The sequence below is a fragment of the Hemiscyllium ocellatum genome, chromosome 38, assembly GCF_020745735.1.
Source record: "Hemiscyllium ocellatum isolate sHemOce1 chromosome 38, sHemOce1.pat.X.cur, whole genome shotgun sequence".
In the NCBI taxonomy this organism is placed as follows: domain Eukaryota; kingdom Metazoa; phylum Chordata; class Chondrichthyes; order Orectolobiformes; family Hemiscylliidae; genus Hemiscyllium; species Hemiscyllium ocellatum.
Window position 1 is genome coordinate 15772138 of NC_083438.1, and position 19975 is coordinate 15792112.

Consider the following 19975-nt stretch of genomic DNA (forward strand, 5'->3'; position numbering starts at 1 on the left):
TGAACCAACTGTACAAGGATTGTATCACTGGCCAGCTTTCTTCCTTTTAAAACACGACAAAAGCAACCACCCTCTATATTTCATAAGCAAAGAACAAACACCAAAACAAACAGACAAACAAGACAAGACAAGCCAAACAAATACAGAGAAGATAATCTCGACCTAAAACTTTCACCAGTCAACAACCTGACAACAAACAACAAGACTAATGATTTCTCCAAAACATTCAACATTTGTGCGTTAGCACTGCTGCCTCACAGCGCCAGAGACCCAGATTCAATTCCCGCCTCAGGCGATTCTCTGTGTGGAGTTTGCACATTCTCCTTGTGTCTGTGTGGGTTTCCTCTGGGTGCTCCGGTTTCCTCCCACAATCCAAACAAAAAACGTGCAGGTTAGGTGAATTGGCCGTGCTAAATTACCCGTAGTGTTAGGTGAAGGGGTAAATGTAGGGGAATGGGTCTGGGTGGGTTGCGTTTCGGCGGGTCGGTGTGGTCTTGTTGGGCCGAAGGGCCTGTTTCCACGCTGTAGGTAATCTAATCTAAAATTCTAAAACCCAGACAGTTTCGATATAACATATACTTCGTTGTTTCATCTATCACAGTACAATTTGAGAATCAATTTAAACAACACCAATCCAATCAAATCCGAGTCCCTGACTTCTCTCTCTCATTTATTTTAGAAAGAGTCCCTGACTCTATTTCGGATCCGCAGGTCCCCGACCTGTCAGTGGGGGTCCCTGACTCCCTGAGGTCCCTGACTCCTCTTTAATCTTTTCTGAACGAATTCTTACCAAGGCCGATCCTCCTCGGGCTGGCCTGAGATGATGAGCAGCGAGGGGTTGAGTCAACCGCGACCTGAATGAAAGGAAAGCCAAGCGGGTAAAATACACCTGTCTGGTTGGCCGATTCCTCTAAACTCAATAGTGGAGGACTCAAGACTCTTCCACCGCTGCCTACAATCCATCCCTGCCGAGTCCAAGTCACAACACCAGATGAAGATCTGGACCCCTGGAGGGCGGTGGGGGTCTCTCTGTTCCATGATCGGTCAATAAACAGTCACAACTTAGATCTGGTCCTTTAACACTTTATTTCTCATACGGCCGGGCACAAATCATCCAGAAACACAGACCTTAAACACTTCGGTGTTCCTCAGAGGAGCTGCGCACATGGCTTAAAACAAAGACATTTTTATACTTTTCTTACAGAAAGATACAGGCCATAATTGTATAGTACGTTACCAATAAACTTACAAAATAATCGTAACTGACAGCTACACGACCCAATGATGTTTCCTAGGAACCAACTTTGTTTTCGAACACTTAAGCGACCCTTAGCTCACAAACCGAGTCTTTGCACCTGCACTTGAAGGTCAGTTCGGATGGCCAGTAATGTCTGATCTAATCCAGTTATTTCTATGCTGTAAAAAAGTATTGCCTGCTAATCTTTGTTGAGGCAGACTATGGTTAGTCTTTCCTCCCACAGGCTGTGGTTAGTCAATTATGCAGCTATAGCAGGATTAAAAGCAATTTTATGCAGCTTTTAGCAGAATTGTCAATTGGCAGCTTAGAAGCCATTTTGTCATATTATTTGCATTGAGAAGCCATTGTATTTCCACCTAAGTTAGTCAGAGCATGTTGTTCCTGACAACAACTGGTTACCTCAGCCTGTATTCAGATTTCACACACACACAAACCCTCTCTCATACACATGCTCTCTCTCTGGCATGCATACCTCCGCCGCCCCCCCCCCCATCACACCCATGCACACACACTATGCGCACGCACACACTCTCCCACACTTTCTCTCTCTCTGTAATACATACACACACACACACCTATGGGTAAATTTGCATTTGGATAATTGTATTTGCGGATATTCCATTTTGTTCAAAAAGCACACAATCAATAGGCAGTCAATATTTTTTATAATCCATGTGACATTTTATAAGTTACTCCTCTGGAAACAGAACCAGTGATTCAAGATTGGAATACATACAGACTCTAACCGCACACCTTTAATGCATTGTCTGAGCTGAGTTGTCACTTTGTTTTGTAAAGCCATAAATTATCTCGGAAATTTAACTTTGTGAGAAACGAAGCTCACTCACGTCAATAATTTCAGTCCGAGACAAGATCTGAATCAGTAGTGTCATTTATTTTGCTCTTGCAAGAGGGGTGTGGTGTCCACCGTCCACAAGGCAGGGACAGACACACACTGAATTCAACTAGTACACAATATTTATGTAATTTGGTTCCTATTCTTTCATCTCATTACTCCTCCCCTGTTGACATCTCCCACTTCTCTGAGACCGGCACCCATTACTCTTGTTTATCTCTTGCCTTATCCGGCCTTGACTATGACAAAATGCTTATTTCTGGCCTCAAGGCCGTTTGGCCACAATGTGGTGCATTGTTAGGTATATCCTCCTTTACTACTATCTGTTTCCCTCATTTATTATGACCTTATGACCTCATGATAGTGGTTTGTTCTCGTTTTTGCAGAAGCAGGAACCAGATGTTTATAACTCCTGTTTGTACATGTATACCTGGCTTCACCCCCTCCCCTCACAGCACCTTGTCTATTTGTCTGTAACATCTACCATTGTTTGCAGGCACATTTCACTCTTGTATGCATATTTTAGCTAATACAAAAACAATTATATGTTTCTTTCACGTAGTTTTCATTCTTGTTTACTCAGCTCTAGGCTGAAACAATTATACACTGGTGTGAGTTCATTTACCTTGCAAAAGTAATTATGATTGCAGAAGTAACACTGTTTTACCTGTATCCCACAACTTGAAAGAAGTTCTGGGATTTACATATTAATAAACCGAAACCTGCAACCCATGCTAAAAGATGAAAGACTGAACAACAATCTAGATTTGTTCAATACATCGCATCACTTGTATGACAGTATGACCTTTTGCTATAAATTCTGTGTCCTATGATCCTGCTGCTGAAGGAGCAGCGCTCTGAAAGCTTCCAATTCCAATTAAACCTGTTGGACCTGTTGGTGTTGGGTGAGTATTTTAAAAAACTTTACCTTATTTACAGAATAGCACAGCCTGCGCAGGCGCAGTACCATGTGTGAGTGGAGCATGCGCGACCTCACTCATGGCGACGGGGCAGTAATTTCTCCCGCGGCTCCGGCACTGATAATAGGACGAGGAAGCCGTCGGATAAACAGAAAAGTGTCGTTAACGTATTGGGTAAGCCGCGACTTCCCGGTGTCGAAACTCGACATCGCCGTCGCCATCTTAATTGGTAACGACGGGCGATAAGGCGCAGGGGGAAACCACGTCATGTGAGGTGAGGCGCATGCGCAGCGGCCATGTTCGCGGGCCCGTGATCACATGACACCAGGTTAGACGCTAATAGGTCTATTTAAAATCACGAGCTTGCCAACGGCCGGCCCCTCGTCACGTGACAAGTGACCCCGACCAGAATTAATGGACACAGAGAGGGAGATACCGGACAGATAGTGTGAGTATCGGCTGTTGTTCCTACTCAGTAGCAGGCCAGCCCCAATGTTAGCTGGGCTCGGTATAGTGTGAAAGGGTTTAGAGGGGGCGGAATTCTCCAACAAACATCCCGTGTGTCTGTTCAGGCCCCTCTGATGGAGGCCGGGCCGGACCCCGCTTCAGGGGGAACTGAGGGCGGCGGCTGCTGCTGCTGGAGGCCACCCTCCAACCCCCTGTGCTGCTGCGACAGCTCAGGCAGCACCCGAGCGGCAGGAAAACCGGCCCGCGGTCCCGGGGAATGACCTTCAGCAGGAATAGAGGCCGGGAGCCGGCAGGGAGCAGGGGGGAGGGGTAAAGGGAACAGTAGGTGGATGGGGGAGGGGAGGGTAGCAATGAGTACGGTAGGGGGGTGGGGGGGTTATAGGTCAGAGGGAGGAGGGTGGGGGAGGGAGTAAAGAGTACAATGGGGGGGTGGGGATGGAGGTGATAGGTCAGAGGGGGGAGGGTGGGGGAGGGAGTAAAGAGTACAATGGGGGGGTGGGGATGGAGGTGATAGGTCAGAGGGGGGAGGGAGTAAAGAGTACAATGGGGGGGTGGGGATGGAGGTGATAGGTCAGAGGGGGGAGGGAGTAAAGAGTACAATGGGGGGGTGGGGATGGAGGTGATAGGTCAGAGGGGGGAGGGAGTAAAGAGTACAATGGGGGGGTGGGGATGGAGGTGATAGGTCAGAGGGGGGAGGGAGTAAAGAGTACAATGGGGGGGTGGGGATGGAGGTGATAGGTCAGAGGGGGGAGGGAGTAAAGAGTACAATGGGGGGGTGGGGATGGAGGTGATAGGTCAGAGGGGGGAGGGAGTAAAGAGTACAATGGGGGGGTGGGGATGGAGGTGATAGGTCAGAGGGGGGAGGGAGTAAAGAGTACAATGGGGGGGTGGGGATGGAGGTGATAGGTCAGAGGGGGGAGGGAGTAAAGAGTACAATGGGGGGGTGGGGATGGAGGTGATAGGTCAGAGGGGGGAGGGAGTAAAGAGTACAATGGGGGGGTGGGGATGGAGGTGATAGGTCAGAGGGGGGAGGGAGTAAAGAGTACAATGGGGGGGTGGGGATGGAGGTGATAGGTCAGAGGGGGGAGGGAGTAAAGAGTATAATGGGGGGGTGGGGATGGAGGTGATAGGTCAGAGGGGGGAGCGGGTTGATGGGAACAAAGATTGGCAGGTAGGACAGGTCATGCGGGCAGTGCTGAGCTGGAAGGTTGGGATTGGGGTGAGGTAGGGAAAGGGCAATTTGATGCCCTGGGGTTGAAGTGTTCTGCGGCAGAAGATGAGGCGTTCTTCCTCCATGCGCGGGTGGTGTGGGAGCGGCGGTGGAGGAGGCCCAGGACCTGGATAGTGGAAAGGAAGATAGGCAGGTAGGACCTGGGGGTTGCAGTGAGAGAGACAGAGACTCAGAGATTCTTGTAGAGAGAGGAGGAAAACTTCAAGGCAGCCATCCTTGCAAGAGGATTTGCAGTAGGTCAGGCAGCACCCAAGGAGCAGGATAGTCGAGTATAAGCCCTTCATCAGAAATGTGGGGCTACCCCAGCACTGCACGTTTTGACCTTAATTTCAATTAATGAAGCTGAACAAGTCGTTGCAATGTCGGTGGGGGAATAATTTGCAGACTGAAATTGTAGCTGTTACAAAATGGTAAAGTACAAGAATTGGCATGGAATCAAAGTTCTAAACAGGCAGAAGGTGGGTTTGAAGAAGATTAAATGTTATTTGGCCAGAGCGGTCTGGGAGCAGATTCCTTTAATGTGAATGTGTATCAGATCAGTGGGATATATTTAAGGAAGAAATTGGGAGAGTTCCAATAAAGTCAAAGGGTGGTTAAAAATAAATCCTGGTTACACAGGATTGAATAAAGAGAAAAGTGGAGGTATTTGGCAAGTACCAAAAGTTCAAAATAACAGAAGTACAGAATGTGTAGAGCAAAAAGGTGGTGTGAAAGGATAATGGCAGGCAAAATGAAGGAAAGTGCTAAGCTGTTTTACAATAAAAGCAAACCTTTTATGGTCCACAATAGAAAACTTGCCATGAAACCAGATGATGTAGGTCGCAATCAAAACAAATACTTTGTCAGTGTTTACCAGTTAAATGGATAGCGTGGGTATATAAATTAGGAAGAAGGCCCATGATATAAATAAAACAAATTAGCATAGAAAGAGCGATCTGATTTGTCTTGCAGATGTAAAAGCAGAAATCTCCAGGGGCAGATGCAATCCACCTCAGGCTATTGAGAGAGGCAAAAGCAAAAATAGCAGGGACATGAACAATAATTTTTAATTGTTTTATGACCTCAGGAGGGATGCTAAAAGACTGGAAATCAGCTAATGTGATATCATTATTCAAGGAACAAGGGATAAAGCAGGAAGTTACAGGCCAGTCAGCCCCATCTCAGTGGTGGGGAAACTATTATCAGCAATTCTGAGGGGCAGAATTAATCTGCACTTGGAGAGGAAGGAATTAGTCAAGAACGGGGGCACACTGCTCCCTCACAGCGCCAGGGACTCGTTTTTGATTCCATCCTGGGGTGACTGTCTGTGTGGAGTTTGCACGTTCTCCCTGTGTCTGCATGGGTTTCCTCCCACTGTCCAAAGATGTGCAGGTTAGGTGAATTGGCCATGCTAATTTGCCCATAGTGTTCAGGGATGTGTAGGTTCGGTGCATTATTCAGGGGTAAATGTACAGTAATAGGGTATGGGAATGTGTTTGGATGGGTGACTTGTTGGGCTGAAAGGCCTGTTTCCGCACTGTAGGGATTTGACGATTCTATAACTTTAGGGATGGTTTAGTTAATGGGAGGTCATGTCTGACCAGCTTGATTTTTATTTTGAAGAGGTAATCAGGTGTGTTGATGTGAGCAATGCATTCAACGTAACCTACTTGGACTTCACCAAGACTTTTGATAAAATCCCCCGTAGAAGACTGATGCAGAAGGAAGAGTCCATAATACCCAAGGAAATTTGTCTGGTTGGATCCAAAACTGGCTGACTGGTAGGATGCAAACTGTGATACTTGAGGCATGTTTTTGTGACTAGGAGCCTGTGTCTTGAGGGACTTCTTCTGTTTTTGATATAAATAAACACTTTTCTGAATGAATGTTGGAGGGTTAATCGGTAAGTTTGCAGGTGGTAAATAGTGTGGCAGACAGCCTTCTCTGGCACAGAGCGGTTGTGCAATTTAGGCCAATACTTTCTGAAACGTGAAAGAATGCGAAATATCTAGTATGCTGAAGAGAATTGACAAAGTAGAAAGGATATTTCTTCATGTGGAAGAGTTCATAATGAAAGGTTGTAGTTTTGGGATAAGGTTTGGTATATTTAACAGATAAGGAGAAATTACTTCTCTTAGAAGATAGTGAATTCCACAGGTTCACAATCCCGGAATAATGTGAATGGTGCAACATTGAGTAAATTTAAGGAGGTAATTTAAAAAAAATAATAATGGGTTGAAAGTTTATGGGCAGCAGGCAGGAGAGTGAAGTTAAGGTGAGATGAGATCAGCCATAATTTTATGAATTTTATGACTGAATTGCCAGTCCTCCTCCCAGTTCTTATGTTCTTAGATTACAGGAAGGCTGGTCAGATAGGCTGGTCAGTAGCAATTGGAATTCAATCCAGATAAGTGTGAGGTGATGCACTTGGGCAGAGCAAACGAGTCAATGGAATCCATGACAAATAGCTTTGATCCTCAGTCCTACAGGGTTCTGAGGGGCCTTGGTGTGCATGTCCACTCATTCCTTAAGGTAAGAGGACCGGTTGATAAAGGGCTTAAAAGGCACATGAGACAATTGGTTAGATCACAGCTAGACTGTTGTGTGCAGTTCTGGATTCCACATGATAGGAGGGATGTGATTGCACTGTAAAGTGCACAGAGGAGCTTTACCAGAATGGTATCTGGGCTGGAGAGTTTTAATTATGAAGAAAAGTTGGATAGGCTGGGATTGTTCTTTTTGGGGCAGAGGAGGTTGAGAGGGATGTGGTCGAAATGTACAAATTACAAAAGGCTTAACAGAATTTGAATCTGGATTCCCAAAACATTCCCTGGATCTCTGAATTAATAGTCTAGCATTGATACCATTTGCACTAACACATTCTCCAGATGTTTGACTAACCAACAATATAGGAACTGAGACATTGTTCTACATTTGCAGTAAGGAGACCTTTATAAGACAGATGAGGGTAGGTGTGCCATTGTTGTTGCTTCTGCCTAGGTTGATGCTTGGTGCTGTGTCCAGTTTCATTCCTTTGGACTTTTTTCTGTAGTGGTTTGGTATTTTATAAAATATTTTAATAACAGATCACTTGGAAAACAGTGGCTGGGTTAGACAGTTAGCAAAGGAATGAGGTAGAGTTGATTGGGGTGGGGTGTGGTTGGGGTGTTTCTTAGATAAGGTTTTTGACAAATTCCAACAGAAGATATAAGAAGTGATTTGGGCGTTGGGTAGTTGTATTGAAATCTATCAAAGACCATTTGCAGGTAGAAAGAAAGAGTAGGAATACATGGTCTTCATCTGAATGGCAGTGGGGTGCCATCAGACAATAAAATGTAGGAGTAGAATTAGGCTATTCATGCCACTGAGTCTGTTTTGCCATTTAATCATGGCCTATATTTCTTATTCCATTCTTCTGCCATATCCCCATAACTTTTGATCCCCTTACTAAGCAAGAACCTATCTGTCTCTGTCTTAAATACAGTCACTGATTTAGCCTCCGCAGCCCCCTCTGCAATGAGCTCTACAGAGTCACCGCCCTCTGGCTGAAGAAATTCCTCCTAATCTCAGTTCTAAAGGGACATCCCATCACCCTGATGCGGTGCCCTTAGGTTCTAGTCTCTCCTGCTTGTGGAATCTTCATCTCCAGGCCTTGGAGTAGTCTGTAAGTTTCAATCAGATCGCCACTCATTCTTCTAAACTCCATAGAGTCCTCAACTGCTGCTCATATGACAAGCCCTTTATCCCCAGGATCATTCTTATCAACCTCCTGTGGACCCCCTCCAATACCAGCAATTCTTTTCTTAGAAAAATAGGTCTTAAGACTGCTCACAATATTCCAAATGTGGTCTGTCCAGAGCTTTACACAGCTTCAGCAGTTCTTTGTTCTATTCTAGCCCTCTTGAAATGGAACAGTGGTTAGCACTGCTGCTTCAGTGCCAGATACCCGGATTCAAATCCTGCCTTGGGTGACACTGTGGGCTTTGCACATTCTCCCCATGTCTGCGTGGGTTTCCTCCACGTACTCCGGTTTCCTCCCACAATGCAAAGATGTGCAGGTCAGGTGAATTGACCATCCTAAATTGCCCATAGTGACAGGTCATTTGTTAAGGGTAATGAATCTGTGTGGGTTACTCTTCGGAGGATTGGTGTGGACTTGTTGGGCCGAAGGGCCTGTTCCCATACTGTAGGGAATCTAATCTAAATGAATGTCAACTTTGCTTTTGCCTTCCTAACTGCTAACTGAACCCACATGTTAACATTAAGAAAATGCTCAACAGGGCCCCCAGGGTATCTTGCAATTCAAATTTCAAAGTCATTTCCCACTTGGAAAATATTCAAGGTCTCTGATATTCACTAATGTGTATAACCTTACACTTTGCCACATCGTATCCCAAATGCCACTTCTTTACCCATTCTGCCAGCCTGTCCAGGTTCTTCTGCAGCTTGCCTGCTTCCTCAGTACCACCTATCTTTATGTCACCTGTAATCTTAGCAGCAATGTCCTGAGTTCTTTCTTCCAGATCATTGTGTGACCTGAGTCATTGCGGTCCCAACACGGACCCTGTGGAACACTACTGGTCACTAGCTGCTATCCTGAAAGAGAACCTACTCTCTACCTTCTGCCAGTCAGCCAATCCTTCTCTCCATGCTCCTTCCTTGCCCCTAACAGTTTTCATCTAGTTTAGCAGCCTCCTATGCAGCACCTTGTCAAAGCCTTTTGGAAATCCAAATAGGTCACGTCCACTGGCTGTTCTTCATCTAGATCAGAGTGGTGGTGGAAAAGCACAGCAGGTCAGGCAGCATCTGAGGAGCAGGAAAATCGACGTTTCGGGCAAAAGATTCCTGATGAAGGGCTTTTGCCCAAAACGTTGATTTTCCTGCTCCTCGGATGCTGTCTGACCTGCTGTGCCTTTCCAGCACCACTCTGACCTAAACTTTGGTTTCCAGCATCTGCAGTCCTCACTTTTGCCTGTCTTTTGAGGAGGTAATGACCAAGGTAGACAAAGAATTCTAGCATCTGTCAAGGATGGCCTGCAGTGATTCCTTTACAATCCTCTCCATTATTTCCTGCAGAAATCTGGGGTGTAGTCCATCTGATCTGTGTAATTTATCCGCCTTCTGACTTTTCAACTTCCCCAGCACTTTCTCCTTATTAATGGCCAGTAGACTCACCTCTGACTCTCCAAGTTGTGGTATGTTGGTGGCAGTCTTCCACTGAGAAAACTGGAGAGTATGTATTCAGTTTGTCAACCGCTTCTTTGACCCCATGACTAATTCTGCAGCCTCACTTTCCAATGCCCACCGTTGCTTCTCCCTTAACTCTTGCAGTCGTCTTTTATATTACTAGCGAGCTTACTGTCACATTTCACCACCTCTTATTGCTCTCTTTGTGATCCTCTGTTTTTTAAAGGCTTCCCCATTGATAAGTTGTGTAACCGCTGAGATTTGGTTCTCAGCCCTGATCCCCTTGCAGCTAGGGATAAGTGCTAGGACCTGAGCTATTTACTGAATATATTAACGATTTAGATAAGGGGAACTAAATGTAATATCTTCACATTTGCAGATGGCACAAAGCTGTGCGGGAGGGCAAGCTGTGAGGAGGATGCAGAGATACTTCAGTGTAATTTGGACAAGCTGAGTGACTGGGAAAATGCCTGGCACATGCAGTGTAATGTTGATAAATGTGAGTTTTAGTATCCTTGTTTTGAGGAAGGGTATTCTTGCAATAGAAAGAATAGATAGTAGCGAAGCTTTACTGGGCTGATTGCTGAATGACAGCTGACCTCTGAGAGGTGGTGGGTGAGGGTTGGGGGTTCTCATTGAAACATAAAATCGTAACAGGATTAGACAGGGTCGATGCAGGAAGGTTATTGCTGATGCCAGGGGAGTCCAGAACAGGGGATTACAGACTAAGTGTACAGGGTAAACCATTTAGATCTAAGGCAAGGAGAAATATCTTCTGTGATTAGCCTGTGGGATTTGTTCTTTTACTCATTCACAGGATGAGAGCATTGCTGGGTAACTAGCATTTATTGTCCATCCCAACAGGCAGTTAAGAGTTAGCCACATTGCTGTGGGTCTGGAGTCACATGTAGACCACACCAGGTAAGAACAACCGTTTCCTTTCCTAAAGGACATTAGTGAACCAGGTTGGTTTTTACAACGATCGACAATGGATTCCTGATCATCACAGGGCTCTTGATTTCAGATTTTTATTGAATTCCAATTCCCATCCTCTGCTGTGGCAGAGTCGAACCTGGGTCCCCAGAACATTACCTGGGTCTCTGGGTTAAGGGTCCAGCGATAATACCACTAGGCCATTGCCTCCCCATTTACTCCCACAGAAATCAGTCAATTTCAAGCAGGAGTTAGATATAGCATTTGGGTGAAGGAATCAAAACATATGGGCAAGTAAACAAGAATATGCTCTTTGAGTCGGATGGTCAGCCATGATCATATTGACTGGCAAAGCAGGGCCAAAAGGCCCCCTCTTACTATGATATTCTATATCCCTATAGACAGGGAGCCAGGAAGAAACTTCTCCCCTTGTTGGAGGGGGGCTCATTCCTGATAAAGGACTTATGCCCGAAACATCGACTCTCCTGCTCTTTGGATGCTACCTGACCTGCTATGCTTTTCCAGCACCACACTGCTCAATTCTGATCTTCAGCATCTGCAGTCCTCCCTTTCTCCTTGCTTAAGATTTAAGGTCGGGGAAAGCAGTTTTAGAAGGGATGTGAGGCAAATGTTATTGAAGGATGTTGTGGAACTTGAAAAGGTTCAGGAAAGACTTACAAGGACGTTGCCAGGATTGGAAGATTTGAACTACAGTGAGAGGCTGAATAAGCTGGGGCTGTTTTCGCTGGTGCGTCGGAGGCTGAGGGATGACCTGATTGAGGTTTACAAAATCATGAGGGCCATCGAAAGGATAAATAGACAAAGCCTTTTCTCTGGGGTCGGGGAGTCCAGAACTAGAGGGCAAAGGTTTAGGGTGAGGGAAAAAAAATATAAAAGGGACCAAAGGGACAACTTTTTCATGCAGAGGGTGGAATGAGCTGCCAGAGGAAGTAATGGAGGCTGGTGTAATTGCAGCATTTAAAAGGCATCTGGATGGGTATATGAATAGGAACTGTTTAGAGGGATATGGGCCAAATGTTGGCAGATGGGACTAGATCTGTTTGGCATGGACGAGGTTGGTGGGAATCTGGAACTCCCTGTGAAGGTAGTTGGATCGGAAACAGTCATAACATTGAAGAAGTATGCCAAAGAGTCTAGGCCAGTGCTGGAAAATGGGAGAATAGTTAAGTGGCTGTTTCTGACTGGTACAGCCTTGATGTACTGAAGACCCTCTCTGTTTGTCCACCTCTATGACTGTCGGAACTTGTACAGTTCTGTTTACCCTATATGTCCTTTGTCCTCCTTGGAGGATGAATGTAACGTTGCAACTCAAATCCGCGATCCCTCAAACCATTTTGATAAAAGCCCAAATCATCCACTCAGGGACCCTCGCGTTGTTAAAGTAGATATTTTGAGACGCCCCAGGGAATCCCTTGTGGACTCAGACCAATAAGCCTCTCGTGGTTCGTCCCAGAGATCGTACTCTTTGGAAGTCTGGAATGAATAAAAACCTCTCCTGGGCAGTTTAATTTTAGTTATCCCCTTTGCTTGCTAAAACCATCCCTGTTACAACAGAACACTGATGCATGTAAGCTAAACTAACTAGATTCTAGTACCAGCTCAAGTGCCTGAGCAGGCAACTCTCATGTCCTGATATCAAGTGGCTTCCTTTATACAAAAGTTTACAAAAACACTGCATGTTCTTAATTAGACAGGTAACAGTGAAACAATAACTTGTAAGAAAGAAAAATTAATAGACAGGACTGTGTAAGCTTGACTAATCACTCCTACAGGCCCTAAGCCATTCATCAGATGGGAGAAAACATACCCAGCCAAGTTAGGCACCTGTTAGCGAGATAAACTCCTATCATAGAAGTATCAGTCTGAGCTAAATGGAGAGTTCACAAGGTAACCTTGCATAGCTTGCATGTCAGATACAATTGTTTTACAAAATGGCTTCTTAGCAAGGGGAGCAAACTTTTGATAATAAAACGGCTTCCTGACACATTGTGCCAGAACTGCTTCGATGTTATGCCGAGAATAATTTCTAAGCTTGGAGCAGACTCCTGCTTTTTAAACACTGAATCATTCTGTACCTGAGGTTGAGATGTTACCATAGGGTTGCATTTAAGCTGATTCATTAGTCTGAATTGAACATGCTTTCTGTTCAGGGTTGTGATTTAAATTCAAATAAGGCATAAGATCTGATTAGTTAGAATTGACAGTGGGGCAGTCTGTAAGGTCTGTAGAGTGGTCTGCAAGAACAGCAAGTAAGTTAAAGCTTCATTAATATGATCTTTTACAGAGTTTGTGTTTAATAACTGGTATTGGCTACTCAATATCATGCAAAAAGCAATTAAGTTCAGCTGTGAATGCTATCACTTGGTGACCTGTTTTACAGATTCAGTGATGTTCAGGCAAATGTTCTTCATTGCTTTAGAGCATCTTGTTATCACTTGGTGAGCACAGGTGTTTTAATCTTCTACATGCCTTGGGTTCTTTCTCCCCCCCCACCCCACCCCTTTTTTCTGACCCTCCCTGCCTGTCCTGTCTGTTTTCTAGTGTGCAGCAAATGTGTTCTATGTCATTATTAGATTAGATTACCTACAGCGTGGAAACAGGCCCTTCGGCCCAACAAGTCCACACTGACCCTCCGAAGAGCAACCCTCTCAGACCCATTCCCCTACATTTACCCCTTCACCTAATACTATGGGCAATTTAGCATGGCCAATTCACCTAACCTGCACATCTTTGGGTTGTGGGAGGAAACCGGAGCACCCAGAGGAAACCCACGCAGACACGTGGAGAATGTGCAAACTCCCCACAGTCAGTTGTCCGAGACGGGACTTGAACCCGGGTCTCTGGCGCTGAGTAGAATTACATTTTAGTCTAAATGTTTAAAGACCAGTTTTAAGGCTGTAGACTTTCTTACCATCCTTCGGAATGTGTGGGTGATCACCAGTTTGTACACACCCAGATGCTGTGTGCTTGTTGGGTGAAGACATCACACCCACAACAGTTGCACAATGCCATCACCTGCTTCCCATGGATTTCCTCAAATGTGGGATTTTTCTGACTCTAGTGCTTCTGATATCTTTACAGATGCATGCTCCAGCGGGAGACTTTCACATTGTAGATTGTTTGAATGGTGAGTAGTTTTGACTATTTTTCTATAAGTTTCAGCTTTTTGGTGCTGCCAGTTATCTGAGAGAGGATTCAATTCTCTGGGATTCCTGGAACTTCCTTATTCATATTCGCCCATTGCTCTGTTTCCTATCAGACATCCCTGATCAGCTCCCTGCTATTGTCTCACTTCCTCTGTTGAATGTTTCAGCGCTTGTTTGCTGAATCTGAGGTTTCTATCATCATCTATCACCCAACTAAGTGCTGCTGACTTACCCGCTTCATCTTCCCTCCGTATCTCTCTCTGTCGGGAATTAGAGTCATAGAATCATACAGTTTGGAAGAGGCACTTAGATTTCATGGTGCACACTCAATGGATCAATTTGATTTACAGTAATCCCACTTTCCAGCACTTAAGTTATGACATTTCAAGTCTGTTCAGAGTATCTTTTTATTAAAGCTTGTGAGGTTTACTGTTTCAATTACCGAATTCTGAATACCCACCACCTTCTGGGTGAAAATACCAAAGTTCATGAGATTCCTTTGATCTCCTGTCCATCACCTTGAAATTATGTCCTATTGACCCTTCAACCAAAGGGATCAGATGTGTTCCATCCACATTGACCTTGCCCCTCATAACCTTACAGGAACGGGAGTAGGTCATTCAGTCCCTCAAGCCTTCTGTTTTTTTATATTTTAATTAGATTAGATTACTTAGTGTGGGAACAGGCCCTTCGGCCCAACAAGTCTACACCGACCCTCCGAAGAGAAACCCACCCAGAGCCATTCCCCTATATTTACTCTTTCACCTAACACTATGGGCAATTTACCATGGCCAATTCACCCTAACCTGCAAGTTTTGGAGTGTGGGAGGAAACCGGAGGAAACCCACGCAGACACGTGGAGAATTGCAAACTCCACACACAGTTGCCTGAGGTGGGATTGAACCCGGGTCTCTGGCGCTGTGACCTGCATTCAGTCCATAGACTACAGTGTTCTGACTTTAAGTGTTCATCAAGATGCTTTTAAATGTTGAGAGAAACTCCATCCACTACCCCCTCAGCCAGTGCATTCCATATTTCGCCTACTCTTGGGGTGTATTTTTGTTTTCTTCTTAGCTCTCCTATAAACCACTTACTCGTCACCTTTAAATTATGCCCTCTGGTGTTTGACATGTCTGCAATGGGTAAAAGATTCTCATGCTCTACACTGTCTGTCTGTAATGTCAGGTTTATATATACCTGAAACAGACCCCCAGCCTTCTCTGCTGCTGGGAAACCAAACCCAGTCTCGCCTTATAACTGACTTTCCACGCTAGGCAACATCCTTGTGAATCTTCGCCACATTAACAAAAGGATGTGGACAGGGTACAATGGGAGTTCACCAGGATGTTGCCCGATATGGAGGGCGCTAGCAATGAAGAAAGGTTGAGTAGATTAGGATTATTTTCGTTTTGAGATCAACTAGGTGGCATGGTGGCACAGTGGTTAGCACTGCTGCCTCACAGTACCAGTGATCCAGGTTCAATTCCTGCCTCGGGCAACTGTCTGTGTGGAGTTTGCAAGTTGTCCCCGTGCCTGGGTGGGTTTCCTCCAGGTGTTCTGGTTTCCCCCCTCAGTCCAAAGATGCGCAGGCTAGGTGAATTGGTCATGCTAAATTGCCCGCAGTGTTGGGTGTAGGGGAGTGGGTGGGTTGTTCGTTGGAGGGTCAATGTGGACTTGTTGGGCCGAAGGGCGTGTTTCCACACTGTAGGCAATCTAATCTTTTTTTTAAAAAAATGAAAGTAGGACTGCAGACGCTGGAGCTCAGAGTTGAGATTGGAGTGCTGGAAAATCTGGAAGGGCTTATGCCCAAAACATCGATTCTTCTGCTCCTTGAATGCTGCTTGACCTGTGCTTTTTCAGCGCAAAAACTCTCGATTCGGGGAACCTGGTTGAATCATACAAAATCATGAGGGGGCAGACAGGGTGGCTCGCAAGAAGCTTTTTCTCCAGAGTGGGGGACTCAATGACATGAGGTCATGAGTTCAAGGTGAGAGGGGAAGAGTTTTAAAGGAGATATGCATGTGGGAGAGCTCTTTACACAGAGTGATGGGTGCCTGGAACGCATGTCCAGCTGAAATGGACAGTCAGGCACGATAGCATCCTTTCAGATGTATCGAGACAGATACATGAATGGGTTACAGACCCTTAGAAAATAGGTGACAGGTTTAGGTGGAGGATCTGGTTCGGCGCAGACTTGGAGGGCAAAAGTGGTCTGTTCCTGTGCTGTAATTTTCTTTATTCTTTGTTCTAGAATCTGGATTGGCTCAAAGTTTCCATAAAGCTTTTTAGCTCGGATGCTGGCTGTCGTACTTATGGGTAAGTTGCCCAAACTGGGAAGTTGATTTGCAGATGTTTTGTCCCCTGTCTAGGTGACATCTTCAGTGCTTTGTAGCCTCCTGTGGAGAGCTGCTGTCCTGTCTCTTCTGGAATTTGTTTGGTTCCGTTCCCGCTACTTCTGGTTGCCGGTTCCTGTTGTTCGTTGTAGTGGCCAATTTATTGGGTGAGGTCGATGTACTTGTTGATGGAGTCCATGGATGCCTTGAGAAATTCTCTGGCTGTCCTCTGTTTGGCTTGTCCTATGATGGTTGTGTTGTCCCAGTCGAATTTCTGGTACTTGTCATCTGTGTATCTGGTTACTAGGTACAGCAGGTTATGGCGTTGAGTGGCTCGTTGGTGTTCGTGGATGCAGATTGCTAGTTGTCTGCCTGTTCTTTATAGCGTTTCATGCAATCTTTGCATGGAATCTTGTTAGTTAGTCTTGCACTTGATGGGTATATGGTCTTTTGTCCTGCTGTGTTGTTGTCTGAGCTTGGCTGTCAGTTTAGGAGCTGTCATTAATCCCAGTGGTTGGAGAGTCTGGCTGTCAGTTCTGAGATTTTTAAATGTAAGATGATGTAACATGTCCTCATTACGTTGTTTGTCTGTTAGGCAGGTGCGGATGAAGTTGTGGGGATAACTGTTTGTAGCGAATACTCTGTAGAGGTATTGTTCTTCCCTTCATAGGTCAGCAGTGCTGCAATGTGTTGGAGCCCTTTTGAGCAGGGTCCTAATGCTGCAGCTTTTGTGTGTTCAGTGCAGGATCTGGTTAGCGTGTATGGTACACTTGTGTTTTATGTTCTTTCGACCATCCCATCCAGGAATGGGAGTTGATTGTTGGTTTCCTCTTCTCTCGTAAATCTGATCCCTGTGAGCATAGTGTTATCATCTGGTGTGTTCTCGGTTTTCTGTTCTCTTAATCATTAAACACAAGGTTGGCAGAAAAGTGTGTTCGTAAATGGGTCTCTTTTAGATTGTGACAAGTTGGGACCCACAAGGTTTTGCTGAGCCACATCTTTATACAGTTTATATCAGTGACTTCGATGAGGGAAATGAAGTCATGGTGGTTACATTTTGTGATGATACAAAGCCAGGCCGGAAAGGTGATTGTGAAGAAACCTTAATTTCCTGACATCAGTCTGCAGTCGTCTTTTTCGAGTGATCTTTTCAGATGAAGTATGATACAGCAAAAAGTGATCTTGTCCACTCCAGGAAAAAGCAACAATCCAGAGAACATGTGCAGGGAGATCCAAGGGGCCTAGTGGGTGACACTCAAAACAATAATATGTAGTCACAGCAAATGATGAAGAAAGCTCATAGAATGTTATCCTTTGTCAGGAGAGGACTTGAGCAGAAAAATAAGGAGTTTATGATTCAGTTGTATAGGACAGTAGTAAAACAACAACTCAGCAACAGTGTGTAGTTTTGGTCTCTTTATTGAGGAAAGGATATAAATGCAGTTGAGTGGGCTCTTACTGGACTGATACCTGAATGAGTGAGTTGTCCGATATACTGGATAGACTATTATATTAAGACGCGTGTAGAAAAGAGAGAGAGGTGACTTGGCTGATGTGTTTAATGGGTTTTAACAAGTGAATATGGGCATATTTCCTCTTATGGGTAAGTCCAGAATGGAGGAAGACTGATCTAAAATGCAAAGTCTTTGTTTTAGGACCAAGATGAGGAGTTTTCTTTTCCCCTGAGAGTAGTGCACCTTCTGAGCTCTTCGCCTCAGAAGACGGTGGAGACTGGGTCATTGAACAGTTTTTTAAGGTGCAGGTGGATAGACTGTTCTTCAGCCAGGGCATCACTGGTTACTGAGTGTAGCTGAGAATTCAGAGCATGAACAGATTGGTCATGGTCTTATTGTCTGGAGTAGACAAGAGGGGCCTGTGGTTCATATGTTGACTTTTGTGTTCATACATTTCACACTGAACCATTTTGGGACAGATACATGACTGTGATTTTGTGGGGTGACTCTCTCTTCCATTATTTTTATTCTAAATTAATTCCACAGGATATTAGGAGAAGATTCACTGTCAGGAAACTGCAACCAAACATTACATCAGGATTTCATGGTGTCGCCCACTTTGTTGTAACCTGAATCTCATTGGGTTTTGAACATGGAAGGAGAAAGCGTTGCTAACAGAGATGAGAAACTGTACGCATGTTGCCTGTGTACACAAGCATTCAGCCGATCATCTGACCTCTCGAAACATAAACGGAGCCATAAGGAGAAACCATGGAAATGTGGGGACTGTGGAAAGGGATTCCGATCTCCAACTGAACTGGAAACTCATCGGCGGAGTCACACTGAGGAAAGGCCATTCACCTGCTCAGAGTGTGGCAAGGGATTCACTCAGAAATCCCACTTGCTGCGACACCAGCGTGTTCATACTGGGGAGAGACCATTCTCCTGCTCTGAGTGTGGGCAGGGATTCACTAACTCCTCCAACCTGCTGATACACCAGCGAGTACACACTGGGGAGAGGCCATTCATCTGCTCTACATGTGGGAAGGGATTCACTTTGGCATCCAGCCTCCAGACGCATCAGCGAATTCACACGAGGGAAAAGCCATTCACCAGTTCCTAGTGTGGGTAGGGAGCCCCAAGCAGCTGTAGAGCCCTGTGTGGACTTATGGGAAATTGGTCCGATTCTGTTGATTTACAACACATTGGATATTGTTTTCAGTTCAGAATAATCAAGGATTAATTTTAGTTGAAAAATCTAGAGATTGAAAGTTTTATTCAGTTTGAAGGAAATCTGACTGGGCTCAGAATCCAGTTCAGTTTCTGTGCGGCATAGAGCTCGGAACAATTCAGGAAAAGCTGCCACCTCCAGTAGAATAGTGTAGTTTGTGCAACCTGCCATCCAGGAGTGTCTGATTTTAGTTCTGAAAGTTTTAGAGACAGAAAATATTTAACATCTGAAATTTGAGAGTATTTGTGAAAGAAACTTCTATAGTTTACAGGGAAAGTCTGGGCCAAATTAATTTGGATACAGATTTGATAGTGAGGTGTAATTTCTCTGTGTACATTACCTGTGTGCTGGCATCAATCAGGAGGGCTAATCGAATATCTGTCCTTATTTCATGAGGGGTGGGGGGGGGGGGGGGGGGAAGGTGTTGACGTATACAAATAGGGCAGTCTTCCTGCAACTGTAGGTGGTGTTAGGGGAACCTAATGTCAAATACTGATCGTAGTTTTGGTTCCCTTTTTAAAAGAAAGATCATTTTGGAGGCAAGTTCAGAGAATGTTCTTTAGGATGACCCTGGTATGGAGGGATTGTCTTGTAAGAAAAAGCTAAATGGATTGGCGTTTTGAAGTGGTGTTTCAATGAATGAGAGGTGATTTCATTGAAATTTACTGGATTTTTTTTAGGGTTATGATAGGGTCAATGCTGAGATGAATTTTTCCCCTCATGGAAGAGCTTGGAGTCAGACGCCATAGTTTCCAAATGTAGGGCTGCCAATTTAAGGCAGCTATGAGGAGGCATTTCTTTTCTCATTGTGTGTGTTTGGAATTGGTTGCCACAGAGAATCCTAATCATACAGGATGAAAACAGACCCTTTAATCTAAATTGTCCATGCCATCACATCCCAAACTGAACTGCCTTTGGTCCATATTCCTTGAAACCTTTCCTATACATGGTGGCACGG

At 45.0% G+C, this 19975-nt stretch overlaps 1 protein-coding gene across 7 annotated transcripts; it reads left to right on the plus strand.

Moving 5' to 3' along the window:
• The first annotated feature begins 3089 nt into the window (after window positions 1–3089).
• LOC132833978 (zinc finger protein 239-like) lies at window positions 3090–19417 on the plus strand. Of its 7 annotated transcripts, XR_009647132.1 has the most exons (6): window positions 3221–3482; window positions 6336–6493; window positions 10764–10820; window positions 13935–13980; window positions 16251–16315; window positions 18333–19417. XR_009647132.1 is itself a non-coding variant. In XM_060852688.1 (3 exons), exon 3 carries the CDS (start codon window positions 18439–18441, stop codon window positions 18907–18909), a length of 471 nt encoding a protein of 156 aa, XP_060708671.1. In that variant the 5' UTR covers window positions 3418–3482; window positions 16251–16315; window positions 18333–18438; the 3' UTR covers window positions 18910–19417. The 7 variants fall into 7 exon arrangements, 1 of the variants encoding a protein (XP_060708671.1); XR_009647131.1 differs by lacking the exon at window positions 6336–6493 and having other exon boundaries at window positions 3231–3482; XR_009647133.1 differs by lacking the exon at window positions 6336–6493 and having other exon boundaries at window positions 3431–3482; window positions 10717–10820.
• The last annotated feature ends 558 nt before the right edge of the window (window positions 19418–19975 follow it).